General features: G+C 43.6%; 1 protein-coding gene across 7 annotated transcripts; it reads right to left on the bottom strand.

Annotated features, from left to right (window-relative positions):
• Window positions 1–912: 912 nt before the first annotated feature.
• DES (desmin) lies at window positions 913–11,121 on the bottom strand. Of its 7 annotated transcripts, none has more exons than XM_044670775.1 (9): window positions 10,488–11,121; window positions 7,329–7,389; window positions 7,102–7,197; window positions 6,763–6,924; window positions 6,411–6,536; window positions 5,859–6,079; window positions 3,271–3,314; window positions 2,113–2,195; window positions 913–1,861 (listed from the first exon to the last, which is right to left on the bottom strand). In XM_044670775.1, exons 1-9 carry the CDS (start codon window positions 11,069–11,071, stop codon window positions 1,820–1,822), a joined length of 1,419 nt encoding a protein of 472 aa, XP_044526710.1. In that variant the 5' UTR covers window positions 11,072–11,121; the 3' UTR covers window positions 913–1,819. The 7 variants fall into 7 exon arrangements, with proteins under 7 accessions (XP_044526710.1, XP_044526712.1, XP_044526713.1 ...); XM_044670777.1 differs by having other exon boundaries at window positions 913–1,101; XM_044670778.1 differs by having other exon boundaries at window positions 5,859–6,058.
• Between the last annotated feature and the right edge of the window lie 11,622 nt (window positions 11,122–22,743).

Raw genomic sequence — 22,743 nt, 5'->3', positions numbered from 1 at the left:
TGCTTGACTTCCTTCAAGAAGTAGCTCAAAGAGGCAGCTGGGTAGCTCAGTGGATTGAGAACCAGGCCTAGAGACAGGAGGTTCCTAGGTTCAAATCTGGCCTCAGACACTTCCCAGCTGTGTGACCCTGGGCAAGTCACTTAACCCCCACTGCCTAGCCCTTACCACTCTTCTGCCTTGGTGCCAATACACAGTATTGAGTCTAAGTGGAAGGCAAGGGTTTAAAAAAAAATAAAAGGAGTAGCTCAAGATGAGTAGCTAGAAGGCTCAGTGGGTAGAATGAAAGACCTGGAGATAGAAGGTCCTGAGTCCAAATCTGACCTCAGACAATTTCTAGTTGTGTGATCCTGGGCAAGTCACTTAATCCCAATTTCTTAGCTCTTGGTGTTCTTTTTTGCAACAGATATGTAATATAGATGCTAAGACCAAAAGTAAAAGTTAAAATAAAAAAAAGAATCAGGTCGAGGGTCACTTTCGTCAGGCCTTTTTCTGTCGGCTTCCTCCCCTCCCTGTGATATCTTCCATTTCGTATCTTATAGGCAATTATTTGCAAGTTTTCCCCCATTTGAATGGTCCCTTATAGGCAGGGACCATATTTTCCCCCTTTTCTTTGTATTCTGAGCATTTAACATAGGGTCCGGCACATAGTAAAGTACTTATTAAAAGCTTATTGACTAACTGATGGGCTGACTGAGACCAATGAGGCTAGAACAACTAGTTTCACAAGGAGGGCCTGAAGGGAAGGTATGTGGAAATGTCATTAGAGTTCCAAACAGAGGTCAGGATACTAATGCCCAGAGCTTTAAGCTCTGGGAGTTTTGGAAAAGTTTGGGGAATGCTGCAGGCATCATTCATATGCCAGGGGATACCAGAGGAAAGATAGTGAGAAAAAAAAAAAGCTCAAAAGTAATCTGTGTTAGGTAAGTGCTCTATTTTTATTGTTACTGCCCAGGAGGCGCCCCAGGCAGGGGATGGCCGAGGGAGTGATGGGCTCCTCCCCTGCCCACCAGCCCAGGACTACTCTCTGACTCTCTCTTCTCTCCTCTTCAGCATCTCCCACATCCTCTCTCACTCTATATCTCCTGCTCCCACATCCAGCACCTTCAGGTTCCCTCTTGCAGCCCCTACTCTCCCTGGGTCCACCTCAGGGCAGGAGTGGGAGAATAAGGACAGGAGCTGTTCCACCCCTCCCAGCAGGAGTCCAACCCCCCAGGTACAGCGCTGGCTTCCTGAGGGTACTCTATCTCTTCACCATGGGTTAATGGGAGAAGAGCCAAAGGACATTTCTTGGGTGGGGGTGGATTGTTCCAAGCCGGAGTGCTCTACTCTAAAAATGTGAACTTGGCTAGAAAGGCAGGGAGGAGAATCAAGGAAGCAGAAGGAAAGGATGAAAAGGCTCTCTGCCCTCTCCCAACTCCAGTCCCATTCCAGGGCACTAACTGAGACAGGACACACTCCTGTGCCAGAGGGGCAGGTAGTGCCTCTGCTGCCTCCCTCCACAGGAGTGGGAGGAGGATGGAGGGCAGGGGTCCCAAGTAAGGCAAACATCCATCTCACTGAGGGTTCCAACACATCTAAGGCTTGAGGTCAACAGAAGGGGCTGTGGACAATCAGGGCTGGGCAGGGGGGCTGTGGGAGTGTCTGGCAGGGGCCTGGCTGTGAGGGAGGAATGGCTAGTGAGGAGGACTGGACGGTGGCAGTGAGGAGAAAGCCTTCAGTTGGGTCAGGTGGTCTCAGAATTAGTGGAGGCTGGTTTCAAGGTGTAGTGATGGGAGGCAGTCTCGGGCTGTGGGGGGTGCCTCCGGCTGTGTCTCTGCCTTTAGAGCACCTCATGTTGCTGTTGCGTAGCCTCACTGACCACCTGTGGAGAGAAACCCACTCATTCACTCAACTCATCTCCTGCTGCTACTGCTCCTCCCCAGGCCCTCTAATTGGGCTCAAGCATAGCTTGGCACCTCTAACCCCTCAGGAAGGAGACCCCAGGAATGGGCCAGCTATATGACATTTGGAATATGTCCCATTTCTGTGAAGCCCAGCTGGCCCCCCAAAAACAAACTCAACCCTCCCTCCATTGTCCAAGGCTGAAAGGGATCCAAGGGATCCACTACTTACTTCCCCATCCCGGGTCTCAATGGTCTTAATCATCACTGTCTTCTTGGTGTGCACCTCAGAGCCCCTCTGCTCAGGACTTGTCTCTGCAATACCATACATATAACCAATTTGGCTCCAGTCCCCAGGGTTTGATACTTCCAGTATCCTTCTCTGCCTTCTTTCCATCCCCACCTCCTCCTCCTCCTCTTTTTTCTCCTCTTCCTCTTTCTCTTCCTCCTCCTCCTCCTTCTTCTCCTTCTCCTCCTCTTTGGTAAACAGCTTCTATCAAACCCAACTTGACCCTGTCAGCACCCAGCCTAGATCTGGCCCAGTCCATCAGGAAAATGAACCCTAATCCTAAATATTTGCTACATTTGGATGAGCCTCAGGCTCCTAGTATATGTCTCGTGCCCAAGGAGTAGCTCCAGGCTTGTGCTGGTCCTCAAAGTCAGGAGAATCAGCTCTAGATATCCTGTCTCACTCCATCGTGTCTGTGGGTCCTATCCAAACTTGAACCCTTGGGACCTCCCTGGATCCCAGAAGCCCGATCCTTCCATACTCCCTTGGGGAGCCTATAGATTTGCCTCTTAGAGGGAGCTAACTTGCTATCTGAGAAAGATAATTGAGCCATGGGGGAGGGATCACAACTTAGTAGTGTGACCTAAGCAAGTTACTTAGCCCCCATCTACCACAGTCTTCTCATCTCTCAAGGGGGAAAACTATGTCTTCCCTGCCTACTTCACAGGGTTGTTGAGTGACTCTAATAGAACATCATAGGGGAAAGAAATTCCCAAAGTACAAAGTGCTTTACAAAGATGAAGTGTTATTTTTTTTTCTATTACTCATGGGCCTGCCTTAATCCAATCATTTTAGGGCAACAAGCCCCAAAACTGTTAGATCGCTGCAGGGAGGACTAGCAAACTAGTGTAACAAGAGAATCAAGCCCATATGCACTCCATATGCACGCCGTAGCATAGCACACCTCCCTCTGATCCTATTTGCTACCAGACACCATGAATCTCCTATTCTTCACTTTGGCTCCTCTCTACGATGCTCCATCTGAATCCCCACAGCTCCATCCTACTTCTTCCTATCGCCATCTTTTTCACATGGCCCTATCACCCTCCCACCATACCCCATGCCCCAGCCTGCTCCCCTGATTAACTCAAACACACTTACCTCTGAAGTTGAGGGCAGAGAAGCTCTGGATGGGGAGGTTAATCCTGAGGAAGAGAGACCGAATGTCCAAGATTAGGAAACTCCCTTTCTTCTGTCTCCCCCTTCATACTAGCTCTCTCTCCTCCCCAAATAACTCCTCTCTTCTTCCATGAAGCCCTAAAAGAGACCCTGGAGTCCATATGGTTCAACCTCTCCATTTTACAAATGAAAAAACTCCAGGTCTAGGAAGTGATCTAAATGTACTTTCCACAATGCCCCCAATTAGCTCTCTGGGCCCTTATGTCCCTCTGCCAGTCATGCTATAGACAGACATTACTCAAGAGATGGCCTTCAGATGCCAGTGCCAAGGTATGGGTAAGAGCAACCAAAGATCTATGGGGTAGCCTGAATTGGACAAATGCTCTAGGGAACTGTCACTTCCAGAAGAATCACCCCAGTCACTCTCTGACATCATGACCATTCACCCCATCACCAAATCAGCATTCAACCCAACATGATAGCCAGCTATTTCTATACATGCATTCCAATGTAATGGGGATCCTTAGGCTAAAGTGAGGAACCTCAAAACTATGGATCAAACCATTCTCAGGTTAATTTTTTCCAGTTCATGGTACTAAGGGGTTATTTGGCCATTTGGGTTATGGTTATAAAAATATCACATGACTTTAAGTATCTTTTAAAAAAATATATTGAAAATTTCTGTATGTGTTTGTCTTTCTGACTTTGTTTCTGTCTTGCTATCTCCTTTTTTTCTTTTCTTTTTTTTTTAAATTTTATTTTTTAGAAAAAATTTCCATGGTTATATGATTCATGTTTTTACTTTCCCCTTCACTCCCTCCCATAGCTGACATGTATTTCCACTGGTTTTAACATGTATCATTGATCAAGACTTATTTCCATATTATTGATAGTTGCATTGGTGTGGTCATTTCCAGTCTACTTCCCAATCATGTCCACATCAACCCATGTGTTCACTGCTACCTCCTTTTGTCTCTGTATGGCTACCTGTCTCCCTATTGGACTTTTGTTCAATTTCTGAGTGTGTACCCCATCCTCCTGTGTCTTTCTTCCAGCTACCACCTCAGACTATTAATTTCACATTTCTCTCTCCTCTCTGTTTCTATCCCTTAACTGGTCCTAATTTAATAAAATAACTTCTTGATTAGAAATTATTATTCTTGGGGGCAGCTGGGTGGTTCAGTGGATTGAGAGCCAGGCCTAGAGATGGGAGGTCCTAGGTTCAAATCTGGCCTCAGACACTTCCTAGCTGTGTGACCCTCAGCAAGTCACTTAACGCCCATTGCCTACCCTTATCACTCTTCTGCCTAGAAGCCAATACACAGTATTGCTAAGAGTTTAAAAGTAAGAGTTAAAAAAAAAGAAAGAAATTATTATTCTCATTTCTTGATTTTGAACGCTGATTACTGATTTCTCTCTTTAAAAGCAGATGTAAAACAAAACAAAAAAAATACAGATTGATCTGAGTTCAAATTTGACCTCAAACATTTACTAGTTGTGTGACCATGGGCAGGTTGCATCACCTCAGTTTACCTCATTTGTAAAATGAGGATAATAATAGCACTTACCTCCCAGGATTGTTGTCAGGAGCAAATCAGATAATATATGTAAAGTATTTAGCACAGTACCTGATGCTAAATAAATGCTAGCTATTATTATTATTAAGTTATTTTAAATTTTACTTTTGTGGTCCTCAGCTGCTGTTTTCAGTGATTTAATCAGTGGATCTTAACAGAAAAGGTTTCCAAAGATATCATAAGGATACACAGAAGCAAAATAAGACATTATAGCTATTATTAGAGAGGTTCATATGTGCATCTATCTTTCTACAATATAAGCATCTATACATATTCCTTTTAGCAAACTAAATATGTTGGACCTTATAATTTTATATATCATTTCACCATGAAAAAATATTTTAAGTTCTCTACTTCTCCATTAGACTGTCAATAATGAATGCCAAAGCCCCATTACTACAATGGAAAACACCCATAAAAGGTCTTTGCATAAAGCTAATTCCTCCTATGAGAAAGATTGTTGGTCACTGTAGATTTGGGCTTTTCCCTCTTTTCGGTGTTTTCCTGACCTTGTACCATGCAGAACAGTCTCTACTCTCAGCCTCTTACTTTCAGATTCAGTTCCTGCCTTCCCCACTCTCCTCTCCTGAACGGCTATCTTTGTGAATGCTTGCTTGTGGCCCTGGTCTGGCTTTCTGTCTATTTACTGGCTTGGATCTTGTTCCTCCTCCAGCCCTTGTAGTCTCCCTTGGAGTTTCGGTTTCCTCCTCTCTAGAATTAGAGCAGTCACTTCCAGCTCTGACAGCTTCTGATTGGATCTGTTCACTGCTCTTCACCTCCTTACCTCAGATCACCACCTTAGCTGATCGCTACCTCTATAGCCCTCTATCCCACAGGTGACAAAGACTGATAATCTGGGGAAGAAATAGGTCTCCTCTTGACTGCATTTAGTCCACACCCCTAGCACCATCCTTGGGCAAACCTCCATATCCCCTAGACTCAGGGAATAGTCTCAGACCCTCCACCCCAAGGGCAGGCCCTGGTCCACCCCACCTGCTCTCCTCGCCCTCCAGTAGCTTCCGGTAGGTGGCAATTTCCACATCCAATGCCATCTTGACATTGAGCAGGTCTTGATACTCTCGTAAGTGCCTGGCCATCTCATCCTTTAGGTGCCGGATCTCTTCCTCAAGCCGAGCAATGTTGTCCTGGTAGCCGTTTGCCTCGCTGGCAAATCGATCCTCTAACTCCCGCATCTGTCTCATCAGGGAATCATTCTGGGGGCAGAGGACCAGGGAAGAAAAGGGATGGAACATAGATAGGTCAGACCCCGAGCTGTGGTCCTTAATGGTCAGAGAAAAAGAAGAGAACCTCAGAGTTTAGAGGGGATGACATGGAGAGGACATAGGAGGGGCATGGAATCATAATCACTATAACTCACATATTTATAGTGGTTTAAGGTTTTCAAAACACTTTCCTGTGAGATGGGTTGGGAAAGTATTATGTTCATTTTGCAGATAAAGAAATTGAAGGCCAATGAGAGCAAAGAGACTTGGTCAAAGTCACCCAGCCAGTTAGTGTGATGGAGGGCTGGTTCCTAATACTCACAGTGCCTTTGAGTGCATCAATCTCGCAGGTATAGGATTGGATCTGGTGTCGATATTCCATCATCTCCTGCTTGGCTTGTCTTAATGCATCATTGTTCTTGTTGGCTGCCTGGGTCAGGTCGGAGACCTGTGGGTCATGAGAAAATAGCCATCAGCCTCCGAGAAGAGGGAGAAGAGGGATTCAGGGCTATGAGCTATAAAGACCAGGAAAGAGACAAAAGAGGGCGCCTCCTCCTTGAATGAAGACCACTGTCCACCCTCTCACCGCCTTCACTCAGAAGCTTTGCAGAAGGGGGCTTAGAACACAAGGAGAAAGTTGGATGTGATGGTTATCATGGCTCAAACCAACCCACCTTGGACTTGTACCATTCCTCAGCTTCAGAGATATTCTTGGCAGCAATGGTCTCATACTGGGCCCGTATGTCTCTGAGTGCGGCTGTCAGGTCTGGCTTAGAAACGTCCATTTCCACCTGGACCTGCTGCTCCTGGAGTTGAGCTTGGAGTTCACGGATCTCCTGCAGGAGTTGGAAAGTGGGTTATGGATCAGGCTAATAACTCCACTCAATCTTCTTACCCCAAACTCTGTTTTACCCCAAGCTTTGCAGTCTCTCCTCGATCCAATGTCCCTGAGATATTCTGGGTATGTGGTTCCCTAGGAAAGAGGAGGCTGAGAGAAGGAGAGGAGATCTTACCTCTTCGTGGACTTTCTTAAGGAAGGCAATCTCCTCATTCAGAGATTCAATTCTACGCTCCAGGTCAATTCGTGCCAGGGTGGCTGCATCTACATCCTGGCCAAGGGGATGGAAGGAGAAAGAAAACAACAGCTTGAGCCATAGTGACCCACAAAGGTCAACCTGAAAACACACAAGACCATGGGGACAGGCCAGGGATGGGAGGGTCTCAGGGGAATTCAACTCACCGCCCTGAAAGCAGCCAGATTATTCTCAGCTTCTTCCTTCAGCTGGATCTCCTCCTGCAATCTGGATGGAACACACAGATAGTCAAGTGAATGATGGATGGGGCAGAAAGGGCGGGGCTAGAGCCTCAAGGCCTCAGCAGCCTGGCTCAGGGGGCACAGGGACACAGGGACAGACAGTCTAAAAATAACTAACATTTATGTGACATTTTAAGGTTTATAAAGAGCTTTCCTCACAACTCTATAGAAAACATCAATATTATTTTTTCTGTTTTACAGATGAGGAAACTCAGACTCAATAGTTAAATAACTAGCCCAAGAACAAATAAATATAGATAACAGAGCCAATAATAAAGGAATTCTAAAAACCAACCTCTTTCTACTCCCCATTGCTTTATACTACCATTTCCTATTTCTTTAGTGCTTCTCTTCTCCAAGGTACTTTCTTCACAAGTGTGATATAGCTTATGCAAGCATTTCCCTCATTTTTTATGTTAGGAAACAGGATCTGGGATGTTTTTACCCAAGGTCAAAAGTTAATGGGTGTGAGGGCCAGGAACCTCTTGATTCTAATATAGTGTTCTTATTAATGTCTCCTTAAGGATGACTTTTAGGAGCTGGCATGGGCAAAAACGGGGGCTGAGGGTGCCAGGTGCTCTTTCTACTTCATGAACAGGGTCTTTGATATGGGAAGGTACAAGGAGTGACCCTCCTATTGGATTTGAACCCTGCTAAGAAAGATGGGACTGAGTTGAGTAAAGATTTAGCCAGATTGCTAAAGAGGTTAGAGATAGGACCAGTGGGAAACTAGGGAGCCAATATAAGATCCAGAGTTCCCAATCCCTCTCTTTTTTGCTTTATAACCTTAACAAGCCCATCTTCCTATATTCCCTCCCCCCCCCAAACCATTCCTTAGGCCACATCTTCCTCTTTATTTCTCCCTTCTTGCCCTGGGAATCTCTGGACCTGTCCCTTGTACCTTGCATCCAATATATTCCTTGCATCCCAATATATCCCTTTGGGCTCAGGAAACTAACAGTTTGGCTCAGGAGTTGAAGGATTTAGAGCAGTAAGTAGCTTTTGAGATCATATGCCCCAAATTCCTCATTTTTCAAATGAGAAAACTGAGGCCTACAGAGATAAGATGATTCTAGAAATTATCTCACACCAAATTCAATGCTTGCTTTACTATTGGGACATCCAGGGCTTCCTCAAAGGAAGGAGGAAAGAAGAATTTGTGGGGCTTGGAGATCTCCTACAGTGCCTAGGATGGGGTAGGAGGGAAATAGACTCTTGGGACTTAGTATAACTGTTTGCTGACCCCCAGGGAGTTGCTCAGAGAATCACAGAATTCTAGATCTGAAAGGAGGGGTGTTACTCTGAGGTCCCTCCTAGCTCTAAATATATGATCATATAGCCTATGAGATTCTGACTGGCAGCTGCCCACAGTCTCCCTGACTAAGCCTATGAGACATAGGGAAAAAGAACAGGTTGGCATAGGGTTCCCCAAGGGATGAAATAACTCAATAGTAGGCTTAAGGATTCCTGCAGCAATTCCAAATGGTGTCTTACATACGTGGACTGGTAGCATAGAATCACAGATTTAGAGTTGTAAGGGATCTTAAAGGTCATCTAGTCTAACTCTCTAATTTTACAGATGTGGAAACTGAGGTCCAAAGAGGTTAAACAATTTTTCCAATGTTTTACACTTACCAATTGGTAGAATTAGGATTTGAACCTTGATTCCAACTGTTATATTTTTTCCACTATACCAAGCTGCCAAGGAAGGGAATCTCATCCCTTCAGTCATAGGCTAGCTACCTAGGGCCATGAACAGCAAGGGAATCTGCTGGGGAAACCCCTTTATCTGGAGATTAGTCCAAACCCAAGATGATTCACTGGTAAATAACCAGTTGGATACTTAAAAAAAAAAACAAAAAAAATTAACTCTTACTTTCTGTCTTAGAATCAATGATGTGTATTGGTTCCAAGGCAGAAGAGCAGTAAGAGCTAGGCAATGGGGGTTAAATGACTCACCACACAGCTAGAAAGTATCTGAGCCCAAATTTGAACCCAGGACCTCCTATCTCTAGGCCTGGCTCTCCATCCACTGAGCTATCCAGCTCCCCACCAGTCAGATACTTTCGATTAACACGGTATTGACAATGGCCTCACTTTAATGGGCTGAAGTGGTTGGGGCAAGGCTTTGCCTAAGCGGCTCCTCCCTCCCCCTAGGAACAGGGGTTGGGATTCAGGGTGTGACTAGGTAATAAGAGCTTCTAGGACTAGGGGAAACCATTCCCCAACCCCATCCCCAATCCCCCACTGCCCATACCTCTGTGAGACCCTTCTGAAACCAGATCCCTTCCTAGGGATAGAACTGACAGGGACACTGATTCTTAAGTGTCTTCCACCCTCAGTCTAACTGTCCTCAGCCTGCCCATACCACCCCCTCCCTTCCCTTCTTATCTCCTGTCCATCATGCCCAACTATCAACATGGATCTCTTCTGTCATTCTAGCTCTAAAAATCTGTGAGTCTGAAAATGCTTCAAATATTTCCCTATGCAGTGTTGGGTGCAGGAGAGGACTTGAGCCACCAGGGCATAAGTTTCTCTTGCCTTCCCTCCCCTACCCGCCCCCCATCCCCTTCCCTGCCCTCCATCATTTTCTCCAGTGAACTGGAGTGGATGAGATCCTCTCCCTGCCAAGTCCAGACAGCCAGGGGCAGGTGTCCCAGGAGCCTCGCTAGTGCAATGTTGGACAGAGACAAAATACTTGACAATTGAAAACGGACTGGATTTGGAGTAGAAACCACGGGTTCCAAATTAACTTCATGGCCCTGTGACTTCGAACAAGTCACTTCATCCCTCTGTAAATCTGGGTTCCTCATTTATAAAATGAAAGGGTAGGAATAGATGACCTCCGAGGTCCCCTCCAGCTCTCCATCTAACATTCTATGACTCACGAGGCGCTTTCTCTCGCTTAAGGCTTCCTCTCCAAAAAATAAGCCACCTCCCAAGTTCCCCGATAGCTCGAATGTTCTGAGGCTCCCCGTGGGGGAGAGGGTCCACACCCGTTCCCACCCGCCATCCCCTCGGGCCCATCTCCCATCTCGTCCCTCCCTGTTAGAGGGTTTAGCGTGCCCTCCGGGGCGCAGTCACCTGGCCTTGAGTCGCTGCAGGTCGTCCAGCAGGTTGTCGCGCTCCACGTCCACTCGGGCACGCTGGTTGGTGAGCACTTCCACCTGGCGCCGCAGCTCCCGGAGCTCCTCCTCGTAGAGCTCGGCTATGCGCGTGGGCTCCCGACCCTTGAGCCGGTTCACCTCCGCGGCCAGCACAGAGTTCTGCTGCTCCAGGAAGCGCACCTTCTCGATGTAGTTGGCGAAGCGGTCATTGAGCTCCTGAAGCTCGACTTTCTCATTGGTGCGGGTGGTCAGGAACTCCTGGTTCACGGCGTCGGCCAAGTTGAAATCCAGCAGTTCGCCCGCCCCGTAGGAAGAAGAGGCTGTGGCGCGGGGGAACCCCACACGGCTACTGCGGAAGGATCCCAAGCCCCCGGCTCCCCCGGAGCTGCGGGACACCTGGTACACGCGGGAGGACACAGAGCTGGAGGAGCCCTTGGAGCCGAAAGCAGCCCGGGACAAGGACGGCGAGCCTAGAGGGGAGCCCAGAGAGAAACTGGGGGCCCCCCCAAAGGTGCGCCGGTAGGAGGACACGCGCTGGCTAGAGGAGTAGGACTGGCTCATGGTGGCTGGCAGAAGGGCCGGACAGACAGCTGCAGGGAGGATGTGGTGAGGGGGAGACAGGGCCCCTCGCAGAGCCGGCTATTTGTATCCCTCCTGACATCAGCCCCCTCCCCGCCCCTCCTCCTGACAGCTGCAGGATCCCACTGTCCTGCCAGAAAAGTTGCCTGGCCCCTAAGAGGGGGGAAGGGAAGGCAAGGCAAGGCAGAGGGGGAAGGGAATCTACGCACTCTACTCAACCACATGGGGCCAGGACCCCAGGCTGAAGAGAGGGGCAAGGCTTGGAAGGGTGTCCTGATAGAGGAAACCAAGGTGTCACACCTCTGCTAAGCGCTGTCTCCCATTAGCTAGGAGGAACGAGACTTTTCCACTTCAAAGAGGAAATAAAAGTAAAGATGCGGAGTTAGTGAACCTCCGTGAAAGTCATTGTTTGCGACTTATGGAGACTCCCCAGTTGTGGATCTGAGCTTCATCACAGGCCAGTTCTCTTCCTCACTATGACACCTGACCTCTTAAATCCCTTCCATAAGGGAAGGAGAATAGAAGGAAGGCCTAGTGATCCACGAATGATGGTGAGAGGAATAACCACCCCAGCCCTAGTTCTGAGCTTCATCAGAACCAGCTCTCACACCTCTCTCCTCAGAAGGCCAATCCCTAATTCCAACTTCTCCCTCTTTGGGGACTAAATTGGGGACTACTTGCTGGAAAACAGTCCGTGATGCTTGGGGCTACATCCCTTCATCCCTCAGAAAACTGAACAGCTGTTATTTCCATGACCTCCTCCCCCCAGAATAAGAAGGGCTAGAAGGGTTAATAATAATAGCTACCATTTATATAGCATTTTTTTTTTTCAAAAACCCTTACCTTCTGTCCTAGAAACAACTTTAAGACAGAAAGGCAGGGGCTAAGCAAATGAAGTTTATTGACTTGCCCAGGGTCATACAGCTAGGAAGTATCTGAAATTTGCAAAGTATTTTACACATGTGATTTCATATTCATATATTCACAACCCCAATGAGGGGTAGGTGCCATTTTCATTCCCATTTTACAGATAAGGAAGCTGAGGCCAGGAGAGTATTAAATGACTTGTCCAAGTTCACATCTAAGTGTCAGAGGTAGGATTTGAACTCAGATTTTCATGTTGGCAGGTATAGGTCTCTTTCCTTTACTACTCAAAGTTGGACCAAGATCCAAGGACTTATTTGCATCCAAGGCCTCCCTCCTACCAGGCAAGGAATCACAGCAAAAGGGGAAGCCTAAACCAGTAGTTACCACAATGGATAGAACCCAAGTTCTGTGGTCAATTGTGTTATAGCATTGTGGCACAGTTTCATTTAAGTTTCATACTTTTCTCCCTGGATTTCATTCCCTCATTATCTGTCCAAACCCCAGGTTGGACTGTTTATACCCTGAGTGGTGTAAACAACAGGGTGATTTCTCTGAGTGAGGACTCCTGGACTGATAGCAGCCACCAATTTAGCAATTACCTTTTAGCCTTCCAATCCCCTCCCCCAATCATGGCTCCTGTCTCCTTCCCCAAGAGGGTTCCACCCTCCTACCCAGCACCCCAAGCCTATTTCTCTGATTCAGAACTCTTCCCTATCTTCTCCCTCCCCCACCCACCAGCACCACCCTGACACACACATCCCAGGGGTTTGTGTATCTTGTCCGGAGCCTGCCTGTCAGACACAGTCTTTTCCTGGCAGCAACAGCTGCCAACCCCAAATACCGAAAGAGTTGGGCCACAAGGTATTTATAGAGAAGAGAATTTAGTGAGCTGGAACACAGGAGCCTGGACATAGAAAACAGGAGAACAGTAAGAGGCTAGTTAGGGAGCCTAGGGAACTTAGGGGCACCGGGGTGGTGGTGACTGAGAAATCAGTGAGGGTGTAAAAGTCACTTGGTGTGACAAAGTCCAATCCACTCTATTTCCAAGGCTCTGGTATTCTTGAAGAGATGGGACTTTCCAAAAAGTTCAGTTATATTCAACCAACTTCTCCCCCTTCACTCCTCTCAAGTCCCATTAATATAAATCTGTCATGATTGCCATTTCCTCCAATAAACATTCCTGAAATTGCTAACTGGATCTGAGCATCTCTAGATGTGTGTCCTTTGAGTATGGACATCTTTCATAGCCCTCATACATTTAGAAGTGAAATTCCTAGCATCAAGAATGTAATATTAACACTGATCGATGATCAATGCTATCAAGGTGAGCACTCCCTAAACTAGTACACATTACTAACCATCCATTCCATCTTATACTGTGCTAGTTTTCTCTATGGCCTCTCATAAATTCCCCCTTGAGAATCTTCCTGGCACACCGGAGGGCTTCCCCTACATAATTTTTCATTTGGTGGGTATAAATGCAGACCTCAGTTATCCATTTATTAGATCTCTATCTAATGACATGTCTTGCCCTACTCCTTTTCTAATTATACCCTGATTGCATCTTTTGTCTTTTCTTGAATACAAACCTGGCAGTCCTCTGCTGCCTACTTGTATCTCTCTACTGTCCTTTAGTTCTTGCCCATGATGTTCCATGATTCTCAGTCTAGAACCTCACCAGGAAAATATTGGGTCCTGAAAATTGTGTGTGTGTGTGTGTGTGTGTGTGTGTGTGTGTGTGTGTGTGTGTGTGAGAAAGAGAGAGAGAAACAGAGACAGAGACAGAGACACTGAGAGAGACAGAGACAGAGACAGACAGAGACAGAGGCAGAGAGACAGAGAAAGAGAGAGACAGAGACAGAGGAGGAGGAGGAGGAGGAGGAGGAGATGATGAGGAGGAGGAGGAGCAGTTGAAGTTGATTAAAAACACTGAACACTTTTTCATATGCAGCCTGGCCCACCCTTCTACTGCTCAATTCTGGTCCTACTGCGTGTTCACCTACTGTTGATGTCCAAGACTTAACCCAATGACAGGCTTCCCATCCAGCTGCATGCCATCATCTTGGAGAATTTTTTGTTTTCACTAATTGGTCTTTATTTCCCTTTGCTTTAATTTCTAGGCCCAACTCTTTTGGGTAGCCATGGAATTCACTGAGGGGGAATCTGTGCTATCCTAGAGCCTGATATAATCCATGCCTTCCAAAAACACTGGAGTTCCTTGAAATCTATAGGGAATCTGTTCTAGTAGGTCTAGGCATGGAACATCTTCTATAACAATGATAAGCCATGGATAATCACAGGAGTATTGAACCAACTTACTTCTATGATTATGTCTGTTGAGAAATTGTGTATCATATTAACATTTATATAATATGCAACTTTTGGAAAGACATGAAAAAAAAAGTTGTTGACACATTTAGTTTTGATACATCAGACACCCAACAAACTCCCTGCAAAATGTTTCTGAAAAAGCTAAAATATAATTCACAAAAAGTATATATTCCTTAGCTTTTAACATTGTTTTGCTGTTTTTATCCTTCTACATCACTTCACATAAATCTTTCCATTTTGCATCAAATTCTTCACATTCATCATTGCTTATGGTGCATTGATAGTCTATTACATTTATATACCACATTTGTTCATCCATTCTTCAATCATTTAATATATTTTGTTTCCAGGTTGTTTTTAATTGCTAATAAAGCTACTATTAACATTTTTGTACATAAGGATCTTTTCTTGCTGCCACTGACATCCTTGGGATACAGTCCCAGTAATGGAATCTCTGGGTCAAAGGGTATGGAGAATTTAATAATTGTGCAATTTGAAATTGTTTTCCAGAACTGCTAAGCCAATTTAAGACTCCAACAGTGATCAGAATAATAATAACTGATATTTACATAGTATATAAGTATTTGCAAAGGGATTTTCATTAATACTCCTTTGATCTTCTTAACAGTCCTATGAGATAAGTACTACAAATGCAATTTCTCTCCTTTTACGGATGAGGAAACTGAGGCTCCAAAAGGCTAAAGGACTTTCTCAGGATTGAACAATAAACATCTAAAGCAAGATTTGAAGGCAGGTCTTCCTGGTTCCAAGTCCAGCACTCTCTCAACTATGTCAGGCTGACTCTTAAGTATGATTATTTCCCTCAAATAGTAAGTTTTCCTTTTTTTAACCTTCTTTGTTAACTTAATGGATGGGAGGCAATATTATATGGGTGTTTTCTCTGATTAGTAATGATTTTGAACATTTTTCATACAATTGCTAATAGTTTTTTTTCTTTTGATAACTGTTCATATCAAACTATCCACTTCCAGAGAAAGAGCTTTTGGAGTCATTGTTCACATCGGTGTATCTTAGATTTTATTTGGGGGTATTAGTTATGTATGATTTTGCTCTCACAACAATGACCAATATGGAATTGTGTTTTGCATGGCAATAAAAAGAAAGAAAACTGTTTTATATCCTTTGACCACTCATCTTTTGGGAAATGATTGATGTAAATCATATAGACTTAAAACAATTCCTTACAGACTTTCAATGTCAGCAGTTTACCAAAGGTATTAAATGGAAGTATTGTTTTTCCTAGTCTTTATATTTATTGATCCTATTTGTTCAAAGACTCAAATTTTATATATTTGAAATGGTCTCTTTTGTCCTCTCTGATCTCTCTATGCCATGTCTGTTTCTGAGAATTTCAGTGTTGGTGGGGCTGTGTAAAGACAGGCATATTAATGAATACTTGGTGATGTTGTGAATTGGTCCAACCATTCTCGAAAGAAACTTGGAATTATTCAAAGAAAGTGACTGAAAATGTCCATACTTTTTCACTCAGAAATTCTACTACAAGGAGTATGGCCCAAAGAATTCTTTTTGTTTTAAACCCTTACCTTCCATCTTGGAAACAGTACTGTGTATTGGCTCCAAGGCAGAAGAGTGGTAAGGGTAGGCAATGGGGGTCAAGTGACTTGCCCAGGGTCACACAGCTGGGAAGTGTCTGAGGCCAGATTTGAACCTAGGACCTCCCATCTCTAGGCCTGGCTCTCAATCCACTGAGCTACCCAGCTGCCCCCTGGCCCAAAGACTTCTATGATTATAAAGAAAGGTCTTGTAAACACTAAAAATGTTTATAGCAGCCCTTTTTTGTAGCAATAGCAAAGAAATGAAACAAAATTAGATGTCTACTGATTGAGGAATGGATAAACAAATTGAGGTACATAAATGTAACGGAATATCACAGTGCTGGAGGAATGACAAATATGAAAAATACAGAAAAGCATCAAATAATTTAACTGATGTAAAATGAATTGTGCAAAACCAGGAAAACAGTCTGCACTATGACTACAACAATGCAAATGAAAAAAAAAACAAACCAATAACCACAAAGGAAATAAAATGGGATACTATGAGATTATAATTATATAATTATGACCAAACTTGGTCCCAAAGAAGAGAAAAACATGTCCCTCCTTCTTTGTAGAAGTGGGGAAATGGGCATAGATCACTAAAGATAATGTTAAACTTTTTTAAAGCATTAGCTACTTTGGCTCACTATTTTTTTTTCTATTTTCTATTCTTTGCCATAAAGGCAATGCCATTTGAGCTAGGAAGAAGAATATACTAGGAAATACAGGTGCTAAAAATGGTAAGCAATCAATAATTTTAAAAAGAATTTCTCCCCTAGCCAAAATTGTAAAAGATAAAACATTGCTTTCTGAGGGAGAATTCTTAAGACCACTTTTTTTTTTAAACTTACTTTCTGTCTTAGAATCCATACAAAGTATCAGTTCCAAGGCAGAAGAGCAGTAAGGGTTAGGCAACTAGGGTTAAGTGACTTGCCCAAAGTCATACCTAGGGAATGTCTGAGGCCGTATTTGAACCTAGGACCTCCTGGATCCAGGCCTGACTACCCACTGCACCACCTAGTTGCACCTTTAAGACCACTTAGCGCATTATTGTGTAAAATAATTTAAAAAAATTTTGCCCTTGCACATTTTGACCTGGATGTCCAGTAGACATCTTAAATTCAGTGTATACAGAACAGAATTCATTATCTTCCTCCCTAAACTCTCTTCCCCTCCCATCTTCCCTATTATAATAAAGGGCAACACCATCCTCCCAGTCTCTCAGGCTTATAACCAAAGAGTCATCCTGGACTTCTCACTACTCCTCAACCCCATCACTATGCTGTTGCCAAAGCCTATGTATTTCACTTTTTCAGCATCCCTCAAATACACCCCCTTCTCTCCTCTGACTCTGCCACCACTCTAATACAGATCTTTATCACCCCCTGCCTGGGCTATTACAATAACCTACTGATGGGTCTGCCTGCCTCGAGTCTCTCTTCACTACTATCCATCCTCCATTCAGCCACCAAAATAATTTTCTTAAAGCATATGCCTCACTCCCAACTCAACAAACTCCAGTGGCTCCTTGTCACCACCTGGACCAAATACAAAATGCTCTCTTTGGCTTTGAAAGTCCTTTATAACCTGGTGCCTTTCTACTTTTCTGGTCTTCTAATACCTTACTCTCCTCCATGTACCCTTTGATTCAGTGACATTGGCTACCTCTCTGTTCCACAAACAAATCTCTCCACTCGTGGCATTTTCTCTGGCTGTCCCCCCATTCCTGGAATGCTCCCACTCCTCATCCCCAACTTCCAACTTCCCTGGATTCCTTTAAATCCTAACTAAAATCCCATCTTCTACAGGAAGCATTTTCCATCCCCTCTTAATCCTAGTGCCTTTCCTCTCAATTATTTCTTATTCATCGTGTATATGGCTTATTTATCCTACATATATCCCAAATATAGCTTATGTGAATTTGTTTGCTTGTTGTCTCCCCCATTAGGTTATGAACACTTTGAGGGAGAGTACTATCTTTACTTCTTTTTATGCCCTCAATGCTTAGCACAATGCTTGGCACAAAGTATGTACTCAATAAATACTCATAGACCCACTGATCAGTCAGTTAAAGGATATTATTATAGACTTCCATAAAAGTCTTAATCTCTTGCCTCATTGTGATGTGAAGGTGATCCTCTGTCCTTGAACACATCCAACAAAAAGCAAGTTCTAGTAGTCTCTACAAGATTGGAAACACTTCAGGTATGATCTTGGCAAAAGTCTTCACCAGCAATCTGAAGATTAGATTAACTCAATAGGAAGACATTCATTATCATAGTGATGAATTTATTTCTTATGACAACCCAAGAAACAAATACAAGATGACTCTCAGACTTCACAGATTCCTTAGTGATGGTGGCAGAACAATGGGAAATTGAAGAGAGGATGCGAAGACTCATAAGTCTTTAAACTCTCTATAAACGTTAATTTAACTTTTGGTACTCTACGTACAGGTTCTTTGTGCGGTGATGAATAAGTTGCTATACTTCTAGAAGACCTGAATTATATCAATATTGGCATTCTCATGATAAATGAAACCAGAAGACATTAAGAAGCTGCACATATGTAAAAAGATGACCCAAAGATTCATCCAAAAGAGACAAATTAAAAAGTTGATAGAATTGGTTTCATGGCATGCCCAAAGGCAGCAAGAAACATTGCTTCATAAAATGCCTAATCATATTGCTCTGAAGGACTCACTATGAGTATGTTCCAAAAGGCCACCATGAAAATAATTGTCATTTCCATGCCTGCATCCTGCAACCAAGGATGAAGTTATACAAAACTGCTCTAAGGCATTTGGCAAAATCATTCAAAAGAAGTTAATATATGGGACAACTGGGTAGCTCAGTGGATAGAGAATCAGGCCTGGAAATTGGAGGGCCTGGGTTCAAATCTGGCTTCAGATACTTCCTAGCTCTATGACTCAAGGCAATCACTTAAATACACCTCCCTTGACTACCCCTTACCACTCTTCTGCTGTGGAATCAATATTTAGTATTGATTCTAAGATGGAAGGTAAAAGTATTAAAAAAAAGTTAATATGTACTCTGATTCTTCATGAATTAAGTGAGAAAATGGGAATCATTATGGATGATAAAAAAATAATAACAACAGCTAACAGGTATTTAGTGCTTATTATGGGACAGATACTGTGTTACAGACAGTTACGATTATTATCTCATTTGCTATTTAATATTTATGTTACCTCCAGCAAACTATCCAATCTATCAGGGCATCATCTATAAAATAAGAGATTTGGACAAAGGTTCCTTGTAGCTTAAAATCTTGGGATACTATGATTTCACAAATGTGGATATTCTCTCAAACCCCCTATGCCTCAATAGATGATTTTGTGAGTTGTCAGGTCAAAATAAAATCTCCTTTCCACTCTTAGCTATGCTAGTGGTCAAAGCAAAGACACGTTTCTTTTGACCTTTCAAGCTTGGACAGCCCTGTCATACTTTTCATTTCACTAAGTCTTTGAGAACCTATGGTCATCCATAGGCCATGATGAAACAGGACCTTACGGGAGGTAAAAAGCTATAATATCAAAGAAATCTGAAATGTGTGAGAGAAATCCAAATGGCTATCAAAGTTCGGAAGAAGAAAAACTAATTTCCAAGTTGGGAATCAAGGAAAGGAAGTGAGCTGAATCTTGAAGAGGGCAGAGTTGAGGGGAAAGAGCACCTCAGGCCCAGGATGAAATGTGAGCAAAGACAAAGAGAGAAAATATGGGATATGAAATGGTGACTAATTCAGTTTGGCTGGGAAAAAAGAATGCTGTAAGGCTAATAATGTAGCATCTGGCCAGAAAAGTAGAGAGACTGGAGCCTTAAGAAGTTGGGACTTTATTGGTAAGCAATAGGCTAGCACTGCCAAGAGATCCCAAAAGATTTCAACAGGCTAGAACCCAGATCTGACCAGATAAAATGTAATTGGGATGAAGGTAAGGTTAAGTTCAAAAATAAACTTGACAAGTACTAGATTGGGGTGGGGGAAGTATTTTAGAAGAGCAGTTCTAAAAAAATAACTAGGGTGTGATTAAATAGCCTGTAAGTTCAATATGAGTCAATTATGTGATGTGGCAACCAAAAAAAGCTCATGTGATCTTCAGCTACATTTAGAGAAGGTCAGTCAACAAGCATTTCTTAAACTCTTACCACATGCCATGCACTGTGCCAAGAGCACGGAGGCAAAGGAAGACAAGAACAGTTCCTGCCTTCAGGGAGCTTACATTCTAATTGTTCCACTCTACTGTCCCCTGTCCAGACCACCTCTAGAATGGTCTGAACTGAAGAAGTTTGGATGCAATGGCCTCCATCTGGAGAGATTTGGACTCCATGATTGCTTCTGAGGACTCTCATCTCAAAAATCCAAAACTGTCCTCAATTTAGAGTGTCAGCTTTTAGGAAAGACTTTGAGAAACTGGAGAGCATCCAGAGGAAGGGGATCAAAATGGGGAAGGTTATTTAGATCATGACTTCAGAAGACTGGTTAGAAGTGAAGATGAGCCCTAGATAGGTCAAGAGAGCTGTCTTGAAGTATTTAAAGGGCTGGCAAGTAGAAAAGGGATTAAACATGTTCTGTTTGGACTTGGAGGTAAGAATTAGGATCCCAGTTTAGGAAATTAAACTGAGGTCCAGTTACTTATCCAGGGTCACAGATAGGTGATTTGGACCCAATGTCCTTCAGCCCAATGACCTTTCCACCACAACATATTTCCTCAACATTGGATAGAAGTTTCAGAGAATAGGCATAAGGAAGCTATAGGGTATTAGCAATGACAACTTACTGGGAAGAAATGGGATGAAAAGATCATCAAGGGCATAAATCACTACAAAATTAAGTGGGAGGTGAGTGAAAAAACGATAAATGAGTAATCTACATGCTACTTTGATAAACAAGACAGAGAGAGTGCTGATTATAATATATTATCTTTATAATATGTTTTATATTATAATTTATTCTTATGTTTATATATTTATTATTATATATTGTGCAATAATATATTATAATTGTGTTCAGAGAGAACTAGTGCCTCTGGCATGAAAGCTTGCTGAGCCCTTTTCAGGACTGCTCATCCACCTCTGGTGTCCACCTTTCCCCCAACTCTCACTTGTGCCTCTAAGAAACTACAGTATGAACACCAGCCACATCCTGGTAAACTAATCTCTTCAAATGGGCTAAACCAAATTGAAGGTAACCAGTAGCCCATGAAGGGAGCAGAGGCAGGCATTGTAAATCACTCAGAGCTTCGTCAGACGTCAAAGATGCGAAAGTCACCCGCTGAATCCTGGGCACTCACCAGTCATTCTGACTCTTGAACTTGGGTAACTCTGGAAGAGACGGTGAGGCTGATGACTTTGTGCAATTCTGCCTCACAAATCCAGTTCAAAACATGACCCAAGATGTCACTGTGGGAGCCCTAGCGATGACAAGAGAGCCATCTACGAGTATTTGAAGGGCTGTATGCAGAAAAGGGATTAGACATGTTCTCTTTGGACCTAGAAGGCAGAACTAGGACCCTAGATTAGGAAATTGGACTGAGGTCGAGTCTTTGAAAACGAAGGAGAAACAAGAAGTAATGAGCCTGGTCTGCTATTCTTTGTCTTTCTTCTCATTGTCTAAATAAACACACCCAACTTCCAAGGGAGGGTCATCCTCCAAACTGGCCACCTTGGAAGGCTGCCTCCCTTTCTGATCTTCTTGGAACCCTCTGAGGAAAGTGCCTCCAAAGCCAGTTTAATAGACACACAAGAAAGCTGGCCTCCTTATTTCATAATCTCACTTCATTTTTTTTACCAAAAATGGTAATGCTCTTAGACAGTTATACGTGTCATTGAAGAATGGAACTGGTATTAAGAGTTCTGGGTTCAGGGGGCAGCTAGGTGGCTCAGTGGATAGAGAATCAGACCTAGAGATGGGAGGTCCTGGGTTCATATATGACCTCACATACTTCCTAGCTGTGTGACCCTGGGAAAGTCACTTGACCCCCATTGCCTAGCCCTTACTGCTCTTCTACCTTGGAACCAATACACACTACTGATTCCAAGATGGAAGGTAAGGGTTTAAAAAACAAGTTCTGGGTTATACAAGAACAGATGTGATCCAGTATAAAGTACAAGACTCATTTTCCTCATCTGTAAAATAGGGATTCAAATTCAAGTTCAAAAAACATCCATTAAATGCCTCCTATGCCCCTGCCCTCATGGGGCTCCCAATCTAATGGAAGAGAGAAGAGAGAGTGGGCTAAATTTAAGGCAGATAGAACTCTGGGCTGGGGCAGAGGTAGACTTGGATTTAAACCCTGTCTTAGACAGGAAGCAGTATACTGGGCAAGCCCCTTACCCTCTCCCAGATTCATTTAAACAACTCAATGAAACTCTTCCTCATTTGTAAGATGAGTGCTTGGGACTAGATGGCCTCAAAGGTCCCTCCCAGTTCTAAAACTATGAACCGAGGACACAATCATAAAGAACAACAATACACAAGAATTTGCAAAGTGATTTGAGATTTGTGGGGGCTGACCACTTTTGGAGACATGGGGGAGGAGGAAGAGGGGGCATCTGAGTTGGGCTTTAATAATAAATTATTATTTGTTATTATTTAACTACTATTTAATAACAAATTATTATTTATTGTATATATTATTTAACAACAAATTATTATTAAATAACAAGTTGATGTTTATTATATATTACTTAGTAATACGTTGTTATTAATAATAAAAGTTGTATTCATATGGCATTCTAGGGTTTGCCAAGTGCTTTACTCAGACCTAGGAGACAGGCACTATATTATTCCTGTCTTACAGATGAGGAAACTGAGGCCAATCGAGGCTAAAGGAGCCACTGAGGGTCACACAGCTAG

Source organism: Gracilinanus agilis, chromosome 3 (assembly GCF_016433145.1).
Source record: "Gracilinanus agilis isolate LMUSP501 chromosome 3, AgileGrace, whole genome shotgun sequence".
Classification (NCBI taxonomy): Eukaryota; Metazoa; Chordata; class Mammalia; order Didelphimorphia; family Didelphidae; genus Gracilinanus; species Gracilinanus agilis.
Note: the sequence above shows the minus strand (reverse complement) of the source record. Positions and strands in the feature narration are given on the sequence as shown.